The sequence below is a fragment of the Ictidomys tridecemlineatus genome, chromosome 11 (genome assembly GCF_052094955.1).
Source record: "Ictidomys tridecemlineatus isolate mIctTri1 chromosome 11, mIctTri1.hap1, whole genome shotgun sequence".
Lineage (NCBI taxonomy): Eukaryota > Metazoa > Chordata > Mammalia > Rodentia > Sciuridae > Ictidomys > Ictidomys tridecemlineatus.
Window position 1 is genome coordinate 117,043,965 of NC_135487.1, and position 11,291 is coordinate 117,055,255.

The 11,291-nt window shown below is 45.1% G+C and overlaps 1 protein-coding gene across 1 annotated transcript; it reads left to right on the forward strand.

Annotated features, from left to right (window-relative positions):
* Window positions 1-467: 467 nt before the first annotated feature.
* On the forward strand, window positions 468-8,019 carry LOC101969274 (intelectin-1a). The gene is made up of 7 exons (XM_078024933.1): window positions 468-528; window positions 2,075-2,176; window positions 3,148-3,395; window positions 3,722-3,880; window positions 4,270-4,390; window positions 5,512-5,615; window positions 7,830-8,019. Exons 1-7 carry the CDS (start codon window positions 471-473, stop codon window positions 7,980-7,982), a joined length of 945 nt encoding a protein of 314 aa, XP_077881059.1. The 5' UTR covers window positions 468-470; the 3' UTR covers window positions 7,983-8,019.
* The last annotated feature ends 3,272 nt before the right edge of the window (window positions 8,020-11,291 follow it).

Consider the following 11,291-nt stretch of genomic DNA (forward strand, 5'->3'; position numbering starts at 1 on the left):
AAATCTGCAAATCTACGAACAATGCTAGTACTTGACCTCTAATATTTGTCCTGCTAATTCCATGAATTATCACTAAATATCTTTCCTGTATTAACCAGAGGTCTCACCTCCTTGGGCTTCATGCCAGGGGAGGGTGAGTCTGGAGACCTGGGCTGTGTCCCCTGTGTTTTCTTCATAAAGAGCTCTGCTCTCACTTCTCATTAGGAGCCTCTGCAGAGAAAGATCCAGTCTCCACTTGCTGGGAACTTCAGCTCCTGGCCTTGTGTTGAAGGAAGGTGTTTGCTTTGTGTGAGTTTGGGGAGCCCTTGGGGAGCTCAGGTCTGGTTTAGTTTCCAGAGATGTGTGGAGTTAAAAGAAAGAGACAAAGAGAGCTTTGAATTTTTCTAAGATTAGAAAGGAGTGGGGACAGGGTTAAAGAAAAAAAAGATAATCAAGATAGTGACTTTCATCTTTGTTTTTTAAGACTAACAATGACCCAATTCAGCTTTCTGCTGTTTCTCATTGTGGCCAGCAGAGGATGCAGTGCTGGTGAGTCTCCCTGTCAGGGGCCCAGTCCACCCCTGTCCTTCCCCGCACCCTCCCTCACCTGCACATAGGTTTCAAAGAAAACACAACTAGGTAGTGTTGATTCCAGGCAGAGGGACTCTCCTGAACCAGAGATGACGTCTTTGAGATGCACAGAGGCCACCTTGGATGTAATCTGATTTCTAGCAGTGAGAGTATTGCTAAGACCTATCCTGGATCTGGTTCGTAGTCTCTGTGTGGTCCTGAGGGGACCCTTGTAAGAACTGTGTCCTCTCCTTGCTATTTCCAACTCAAATGGTGTGCCTTGGCCTTGGGATTTCCATGGCAATTGTGGGGTATGCTCGGTGCCCAGAGAATGTTCTCTTCATACTCTTCTCTACAACAAGAATAGGAATGGCATTTTACAATCTGTTTTTCTGTCTGTCTGTCTATCTATCTATCAACCTACCTTTTAATGAGAAAAGCCTGTTTATTTTCTCAGTACTGTGGATTGAACCCAGGGGAACTCTACCACTGACCCACATCACCAGCATGTTTTATTATCTTTTATTTTGAGATAGGGTCTCACTAAGTCACCTAGGCTGGCCTTGAATATGTGATCCTCCTGCCTCAGCATCCTAAGTCACTGGGATCTCAGGTGTTTACCCCCATGGCTGGCTGAGAAAAGCATGTTTCTACATATTATCTCATTTGATCTTTACAAAAAATATTAGTAATTAGCTTCATCTTAGGCAGAAGGAAACTGAGGCTCAGGTGTGGCAAGTAGAACCCAAGGACTCTCCCCTGGAAGCCTGAGCTACTTAGGCCTGAATCCCTCTGACTTGAAAGCCTGTGGTCCTCCCAGCCCTCCAGACTTGTAGACTGGTTTGCAGAGTTGACGCTCCTGTACAAGGTTCTTCATTCTGTGCCCCTGCTGGTCTCCTGGCTAGAGTCTCAGCTCTGTCACCTCATCCTCTGCCTCAACCCCCTTAAGCTACCTGTATTTCCTCCTCAAGCCGGACTTTGCTCCATTCTTTTCTCCAGGTCTTTGGACATGTTTTTCTCCTGCCTTGAATTCTCTTTTCTTTCTTCCAACTGATGAATCATGTCTATTCTCTCAGAGTACACTGTAGTGTCACCAGAACTAGAAAGCCTCTGTCACTAAGTCATCCTACTCCAGACTACCCCCGGCTCCCTTCAGACTTCTCTATTCTCATCTCAGAGTCTTTCTCTTGTTCTCCTGAGATTATCCTTCATTCCTTTTAATAAAATTTTGTTGGTTTTGGCACCTCCCTCTAGAGGTAAGTTCCTGGGGATGTTTAATTTCTTTGAATGTTGGGTGCCCAGGGCAGGGCTTGGCCCAGCACGAGGTCGTGTGGAGGGAGGGAGGTAAACCTGTGCTGGATGCTGGCTCAGATGGGCTGATGGATGATGCTGGATAGCTCAGGGTCTTTCAACCCAGGCAGCGAGGCTCTGCCACAGAGGTGCAGTGAGTTGGGGATTAGTGGCAAGGGAAGGCTGGGTTTTGTGTCAAAGCTGCAAAGAGAATGAAACTCTGCATATTCTCTAGCTGTGGTCAGTACTGTTCCCATGAAATGGACCTGGTCTTCACTGTATGCATCTCTGCCTGGAAGCTGCAAAGAAATCAAAGAGAAGTACTTTGGTGCAGATGGTAAGTAACAAGCCCTGTTAGAATTTTGTCTTTTGTGAAGCCTTTTTTTTTTTTTTGAGTTTATTTAAAAAAAATTTTTTTTTGGTACTGGGGATTGGACCTGCTGAGCTACATCCCAAGGCCTGCCCTCCCTTTTTTTGAGACAAGGTCTCTCTAAGTTGCTGAGGCTGGCCAATTTGTGATCCTTCTTCCTCAGACTCCCCAGTTGCTGGTATCATAGCCTGTGTCACTATACCCATCCACACTATCCATCTCAAGAAAAATTTCATTACCCCAAACAAAAACTCCATAATTATTAAGAAATAAATCTGCATTCTACCTTCCCTAAGGCCCTAGTAACTTCTGTTCTACTTTCTGTCCTAAAAGTTTGCCTATTCTAGTTATCTCATATAAGTAGAATCATAAGGTAGCTGTACTTTTGCATCTGGCTTATTTCACAAAGCATAATGTTTTTGCTAAGCATAAATAATTCATTCCTTTTCATTCATTGTGTATAGATATATATGTCAATGTATGCATACTATGTATTGTGTATGATGTGTGTGTGTGTGTGTGTGTGTGTGTGTAGATCTACATATACACTCAATGTTTTATTTGTCCATTCATCTGTTGAATATTTGGGTTCTTTCTATCTTTTGAGTCTTGTGACTAGTGCTACAGTAAATGTTATGTGTACAACTTTCTGTTTGAGTTTCTGTTTTCAATTCTTTTAGTATATTCTAGAAGTGGAATTGCTGGGTCATGTAAATATTCTATGCTTAACTCTGTGAAGAACATTGCTGAGAGATTGGATAATTTTATGTTCTGCCTCAATCAGAGAGATGTGGTCTTCTGAACTTGGGGATGCATAGTGACAGGACTCAGGAGAGGAGCCCTTAGGCCATGTTTCTAGTTCCCAGAGCTGTCCTGGTCATGGCACTGAGATGGCATGAGCTCCCAGACAGGGAGGCTCGGGCTGGTTCTCTCCACAGATGGCCTGTATTTCCTCCGGGCCAAGGATGGTGCCGTCTACCAGACCTTCTGTGACATGACCTCTGCGGGTGGTGGCTGGACCCTGGTGGCCAGTGTGCACGAGAACAACATGGCTGGGAAGTGCACGGTGGGCGATCGGTGGTCCAGCCAGCAGGGCAACAGAGCAGACTACCCAGAGGGGGACGGCAACTGGGCCAATTACAACACCTTCGGGTCTGCAGAGGCGGCCACCAGTGACGACTACAAGGTGGGTGCCACTGGGAAAGGGTGAGGACATGAGTGTGGCTGGGTCACAGCATGCAGGAGGGGGGTTGGGAGGGGGGCTGCAGACATGGGGCTGGAGCAGAAGAGAGAAACAGTCACATGCCTTGAATCCCAGCTTCCTCCCACAAGGCCATTAGGCAGCGGGATGGTGGTGGGGGCATGATCTCCTGGAGGTGGGTGTGTGTGAGCACGGCTGGCCATCTGTCCACCTGGAGCCCAGAGCTGTTAGCTCAGCTGACAAAGCCCATGTGTGTCTTTTGCCCCTGTGGAGCCTGGGCTGGTCAGTCTCAGTGTTGGTTGCTTTTCCAGAACCCTGGCTATTACGACATCCAGGCTGCGGACCTGGGCATCTGGCATGTGCCCAACAAGAGCCCCATGCAGAACTGGCGGAACAGCTCTCTGCTGAGGTACCGCACCAGAACTGGCTTCTTCCAGCATCTGGAAGATAATCTGTTTGGCCTCTACCAGGTACACAGGGCTGCGGGCTGGGACTGGCTGTCCTGGGTGTAGAGAGAGGCAGGTGTGTGAGGTTGGGCAGGAAGCACCTTGCCATGGCCCTTTCATGTCCCCTCATCCTAATTTGCTGATGGCTTCTGTCCCACTATCCTCAGAAATTCTGAGCCAGAGAAGATAAATATCCAGGGGAGAGGATATTTGGGGCAGGAAGAGAGAGAGAAAGTGCACCACTTGGCTGAGGCTGTTGGAGAAATACAGCAAAAAGGAAAGATTCATATTTTGACTGGTTTTGAAATAATCTCAGCTTCTGAGAAAATATTGCTTCCTCTTTATGAATGACAGTAATCTACCCAAACCAAAACTATTGTCCTTATTCAATGACTTTTTTTTGTTCCTTATAGAAATACCCAGTGAAATATGGAATAGGAAAGTGTTGGACTGACAATGGTCCTGCGATACCTGTGGTCTACGATTTTGGCGATGCTCAGAAAACTGCAGCGTATTACTCACCCTATGGCCAGCGTGAGTTCTTAATGCTCCTTGAACTCTTCATAGCAAAGATGATAAATTCAATTATGACAGGGAGATGTTATTTGTCACGACAGCCTGGTTCTCTTCTATAAATGTTACATGTCTTGTCACATTTAATTTGCACAACTACCCTTGAGGACTATTATGAACCCCACTTTATTGACCAGAAACCTGAAGCACTGAGAGGTTCAGTAACCTACCTGAGATCACAGTGCACAGGCAGGAGAGGCAGCATGTGGGCTGGGAAGGCCTAAAATAAATGAGTAGGAGGTACTGATGAATTCCAAAGATTTTAAATTTATGACCAGTTGGCTCCAGATTCTATTTCTAGCTACCCCATTATCAACCCCTCAGCAACTTATTTTTTTTAAGAGAGAGTGAGAGAGGAGAGAGAGAGAGAGAGAATTTTTAATATTTATTATTTGGTTCTCGGCGTACACAACATCTTTGTTGGTATGTGGTGCTGAGGATCGAACCCGGGCCGCACGCATGCCAGGCGAGCGTGCTACCGCTTGAGCCACATCCCCAGCCCCTCAGCAACTTATTGACACCAGGCCAGGTTCATGTGTAAAACAACAAACAACAGACAAAATGGTGAGACAGCTTTATTTCTGTTGTGAGGGATAAATATTTGTTTAATGTGAATCTAAGTTTGGTAACATCACCTTTGTAGAGGTTGAGCCTATTCTGTAAAATTCAAAGCTGTTGTAAATACATTTAGGTCTTGAGAATTTAAAATCCTGGTGTGTGTAGGAGAATTGTAAGTCTGAGGCCATCTGGACAATTTAGTGAGACCCTGTCTCAAAAAAGAAAGGGGGGTGGGCAAGAAAAACTAATTGCTGCAACAAGCCCTTGTTTGTGATTCCCCAATATTGTTGAATTTCTCTAAACAATTTCTGGTAGAATAGGGGCTGTCTCTGAGAACCAGTTCTTGAGTTCTGGGGTTGGGAAAAGGTTGGTGAAGTTTGGGGCTGGGATGCACCCGTCATTGACCATAGTAGTGCTGGCCTCCACTCTTGAGCCTCAGCCTGGCATTCACTCTCTCTGGGCAGCCTGAAGGAAGCTATTTCTGGCATCCTCCTTGAGTGCTGTTTTCTGCATCTCATTTTCAGAGGAATTCACTGCAGGATTTATCCAGTTCAGAGTATTTAATAATGAGGGAGCAGCCAATGCCTTGTGTGCCGGAATGAGGGTCACCGGATGTAACACTGAATTTGTGAGTCTTTGTGGGGACCAAAGGCGCTCATGAATGAGGCTGAGTATGTGGGTGTGTATGTGTTTTGAGTGTGGTGTGAGCATGTGTATATGCTTCCCTTCCTCCTTGCTGAGTCTCTGAGAGGCCAGGGCTGCAGGACCTCCTGTCCAGGCACAGACATCCTGTAGTGTTCAGGATCAATATCAGGTTGCATGCTCACCCTTTGTGATAAAACATTCTGTTACCTGGATTTAGGGTGAGGATTATGTTCAGAAACAACCCATGGAAACCTCTTGAAGCTGAGAGTGCTTGAGAAGCATGAGGTGTTGTTATTCTCCACCTGAGTTTTAGCTGCCAGAGTCAACCTTGGCCTTCCCACCCCTGTCCAGGGATTGCATGGATGGACCATGTGTTGACACATTACCAGGAAAGTCCTGGACATATTCTGCTAGAACCTCACTCAGGCCATCCCAGCTCCCTACCACAGGTACTTTCTCTGGCCAGAGCTCACCAGGGGGACTGATTGCCAGAGCAGGACAAGGCAGCTTCACCATCAAGGAGGACCCTGGGGTTAGGATGGGGAATATTCAGTATGGAAACACTAAAGGAGCAGGTCCGTTGTGACTAACTGCCTCCCGTGGCACCTCAAAGCCATGGCTTCAGGCATGTGTAATGTAGTGTGCACATGTGCCAGCACACACCTGCTCTAACCTGCACTGGGCACAGGAGACACAACGGTGATATATTCCTTGCTCTCGTCCAACAGGGCAGACTTTCACACAAAGGTGAAATTACTATCTGATGAACCCAAGGTCTTAATAGAAATATAAACCAGGGGGCTGGGAATGTAGCTCAGTGTTGAATGCTTACCCAGCATATGTGAGGTCCTTGGTTCCTCCCTCAGCAACAAAAATAAAACAAAACAAAACAACACAACAACAAAAACAACAACAACAAATAACCAGGGGCTATAAGAGCACCTAACTCTGATGAGGTGTCAAGGAAGTGATTGCAGGAAAGGGAACTTCTGTGCTGAGTCTTGAGAGCTGGAGAGAGAGAACTTTATGAGTTCTCAGTGCAATTTAGGAAATGAATAATGTGTTCAGAATCATCAGTGTTTCAGAGGGCATGTGGCATTCAGGGGGCAGCAAGCTGCTTTGAAGTTTTGTTGCATGAGATGTATGTGGGGTAGTGACAGGAACTGGATTAGGAAGAGACTTTAACATCACAACAAAGATTTTGAACTTTATAGTTGATAAGAGCCAATAAAGTACTTGAACAGGAAGATTGACTTGATTGTCTTTGTGACAATCATGCTGGTGGCACAGTGGTGACAGATTCTAGTGGGGTGAGATTAAGGACCAGGAGACCGGTATTGAGGAGGTTGCATAGTTCAGACGAAGGCCTGAAATAAATGAGCAGGAGGTACTGATGAATTCCAAAGATTTTAAATTTATGACCAGTTGAACACAGAGGATGGAAAGAGAAAAAGTCTAGAATAAACTCATGGTTTTCATTTGGGTAAGAGACTATCATTTATTAAGTCAGGGTGTCTGGAAGCTGGACAGGTTTGGGGTCAATGAAGGATATGCAGTCATACGCTGCTGCATAACAATATTTTGACCAATGACAGACTGCAAATATGACAAAGGTCCCAGGAGATCATATTACCTGTGACACCATGGTCATCTTAGTTTGTGTAAATACACTATCATGTCCACACAGTGTCAAAATTACCCAAAGATGCATTTCTCCGGTAGTGTCCCCATTGTTAAATGACGTCTGGATGTACTTACCTGTGTTTTGGTTGGGGGGAACTTTAATGCCTCCTCCAGTGATAGAGTTTGAGGTCTTCAGCCCAAGAAAAGAAAGGACTGGAGATAGAGCTTTGGGGCCATCAGTGAATTGTCAGTAACTGTAGCCAAAGAGGATCAGACAATCTATAGAGGAGAGGGAGATGTGTCTCCTCCTAGGGAGCAGCACTGAAGGAATTCATGAAGGAAGAGTCCAGCCAGGGAATCCAAGAAGGAATGTTCAGAAAAGTTGAAGGAAAGTCAGGAGGAGATGGTGTGTCACTAAAGCTAGGGGTAGAGAAGTTTTTATGGGAGACATAGATCAACACTGCACATCGAGAATTGATGAGTAGCAAAGATTCCTTTGGATTTGGCCATTAAGGTCTTTGGGCTCATCAGCAGACCTCTCAATGTCACCCCCCCCCCACTCCTTGTTTCCTAGCACTGCATCGGTGGAGGAGGGTACTTCCCAGAGAGTGATCCCTATCAGTGTGGAGACTTCTCTGCTTTCGACTGGAATGGATATGGATCTCATGCTTCTTACAGCAGCAGCAGGGAGATAACAGAGGCAGCTGTGCTTCTCTTCTATCGTTGAGAACTTCAGACGACGGGACCCAGAGCTCTTCTCTTAATCATGCAGTCCTAAGGATGGAGAACCACTTGGCCAGTAGCTAGAATGTAGCAGAGGAAAGAAGAATAAATCATAGTAATTCAGGGATTGGTGTTTGTGTCACTTGGCTTTGTGTCACTGTGACCGAAATATCTGGTAAGAACAACTTAGAGGAGGAACAGTTTATTTTGGCTTATGATTTCAGAGACTCAGTCCATGGTGGATCAAGTCCATTGCTCTGGGCCCAGGATAAGGCAGAATATCATGGAGGAAGGGTGTGGTGGAGGGAAGTTACTCCATTCATGGCTGCCAGGAAGGGGGAAGAGAGAGAGGAGAGAGAGAGAGAGAGAGGAAGCAAGAAGGAGGGAGAGAAAGAAGAGTAGGGTGGGGTCTCAGGGAAGAAGATCCTTCTAGGGCACACCCCCAGTGCCCACCTCCCCCAGCCATGCCCCACCTGCCTACAGTTACTGCCCAGTCAGTTCATTCAAATTAGGATGGACTCATTATGTTACAGTGTTCACAATCCAGTAACTTCACTTCTGAATATTCCTGAATTGACACAGGGAATACCTCATATCCAAACCATAAGTGTTTTTATGAATTCTAGGAGATTTCAAAAGACTGTCTTAATGGGGTCAATGGCCAGCATCTCATTGGAGGGTTCTTCTTCCTGCCCAGGAGAATGTAAGCCACCCTAAAACTTAATGTCCCAAATAATGAGTGAATAACAAACACAAATAGCCAGAAATATATTTACAATAGCGAAGCCCTTGATAGATCTAGTCAACATGGAACTAGACAGAGAAAAGGTGGCTCTGGTGGTTTACTTAAGAGGATACATCAAAGGCAGGTTTTAAGGATGAAGTCTTGCTCCGTGAAATGTCTTGCAATCAGCAGGTTGATTGACATCTTGGCGGGACATACCCATCTCAGGTGCTGTGTAGGCCAGAGCAGAGCACAGTAGAAATTCACTCTGTCCCTGAGCAATTGACCAGAGAGAATGTCCACTGGTCATTCCCAGACACCAGACGTTTCTATCCACTAGGCTTCCATGTGCGGTGACCCACATGCAACCTGTGGACAGCTCGTGACACCGCCTATTGCTCTGAACAATTCTACTTCAATCACTTTTGTGCTTGGAATGTTAGGGCTTAGAAATACTGATAGGGGAATATGCCATCCCCCAACTCCCTTCTGGTAACCCTTTAAAACAGCCAGTGGAATAAAGGTCAAGGAAGAGGCATTTTATCCTTCTCCCTCTTAACTTACCCATATGGACTGCTCAATTTGCATCCTCTACCTGAAACTCCTAAAGAAGAAAATAGTCTTTTTTTGGGGAGAGAGGTTGAGGGTGCAATAAAGAAGGAAAAGACCCCCAATATCCATATCTGGTGTCTGACAGCCTTGGTGGTGGGTTTCTCCTTAGGGAAGGATGGGGCTGGCAGGCCTCTGAGGATGCCTCTTCTAGGGTAGTGGCTAACCCTCCTGGATCCCATCTTCAGGGCCTTGTTCAAAAGGAGCCAAGTGACCCAATCATCCCCACTGTGTTATTGGTACAGGTGGGACGGGATGACATCAGTACTGGGACCTTGGTTAAATGTTGGGCATTTTATTGTGTTTTCCTCTAGAATGCAATTATGAGTATAACCAGCCCTTCCTATTCTTCCCTCCTGTAAGTGTCCATTATTCCTCTCTGGCCAGGAAACGTCCTTCTTGGGTTAATAGTTTGCTAGAGTGGCTCATAGAATCCAGGAAAATAGTTTATTGGCAATTAATTACAAAGTCTACACCTCCTGATTTCAAAATGTGCTACAAAGCTACAGTGATCAAAACAGTATGCTACTGGCACAAAGGCAGGCACAGAGACTGATGGAATCAACGAGAGAGCTCAGAAATTAGCCCTCACATTATGGTGAAATGATTTGGAACAAGGTTGTCAGATCCACTCAATGGGAAAAACTAGATATCCACATGCAAAAGAATGAAGCTGGACCCTACCTAACACTGCACACAAAAACTAGCTCAAAAATGGATCCACAACCTAAATGTAAGACCTAAAACTCTTAGATCAAAACAGGTCAAAGTCTTCATAGTAGTAAGTTTGGCAATGATTTCTCAGACACCAATAGCAGAGGCAACAAATGAAAGAGTGGACAGATTAGCCTTCATGAGAATTAAAAATTCTGTCCATCTAGGAGCGTGTGGTGCCTCGTACCTGTGATCCCAGCAACTGGGGAGGCTGAGGCTGGGATCACAGGTTTGAGGCCAGTCTCAGCAACTTACTGAGACCCTGTCTCAAAATAAAAAATAAAAATGACTGAGGGTATGGCTCAGTGGCAAAGTGTCCCTGGGTTCAATCCCTAGTATCCTTCCCACCCCAAATATATACAATCCAAAAAGCACTATCAACAGAGTCACAGAATGGGAAAAATATTTGCAAATCATATGACTGGTAAGTAACCGATATCCAGAATTTAAAGAGAACTCCTAAAATTCAACAATACAACTTCAAACAACTCAATTCAAAAATGGGCGAAAGACTCAAATAGACATTTCTCCAAAGAAGAAATACAAGTGGCCAATAAGCACCTGAAAAGGTGCTAAGCATCACTAATCATTAGGGAAAGACACACCCAAACTCTAATGAGACACCATTTCATACCTATTAGGATGGCTACTATTAAAACAAACAAAACAAAACAAAACAAAAAAGCAGAAAATAACAAATAGTGGCCAGGATGTGGAGACATTGGAATCCTTGTGTATTGTGGGAAAGTGGAAAAGAGTTTGGAGGTTCTCTCCAAATTACACACAGACCAAGCATGGTGGAGCAAGCCTGTATTCTCAGCAAGTGGGAGGCAGAGACAGGAGGATCTCAAGTTCAAGGCCAGTTTGGGCAACTCAAAAGACTCTGTCCTAAAATAAAAAATAAAAGGGCTGGGGATGTAGCTCAGTGGTAAAGTCTGGGTTTAATTCCTAGAACTACACACGCACACACACACACACACACACACACACACACACAATTAAAGATCTGGGTGCAGTGGCACATACCTGTAATCCCAGCAGCTCAAGAGGCTGAGGTAGGAGGCTCACAAGTTCGAAGCCAGCTTCAGTAATTTAGGAACTTAGTGAGACCCTGTCTCTAAATAAATAGTAATTAAAAAAGATGTGGCTCATTCGTTAAGCATTCCTGGGTTCAATCCTTGGAACAACAACCACAACAAAAAATTAAATATAGAATCCCACGTAAGTCACAATTCCACTTATGTATATATTCAACAGAATTAAAAG

Excerpts from the sequence above, each read along its gene's own strand:
- LOC101969274 (XM_078024933.1), top strand. The coding sequence starts at position 471 with ATGACCCAATTCAGCTTTCTGCTGTTTCTCATTGTGGCCAGCAGAGGA. Across the intron at positions 3,396-3,721 it reads CCACCAGTGACGACTACAAG|AACCCTGGCTATTACGACAT; the intron begins GTGGGTGCCACT and ends TTGCTTTTCCAG. Across the intron at positions 5,616-7,829 it reads CCGGATGTAACACTGAATTT|CACTGCATCGGTGGAGGAGG; the intron begins GTGAGTCTTTGT and ends CTTGTTTCCTAG.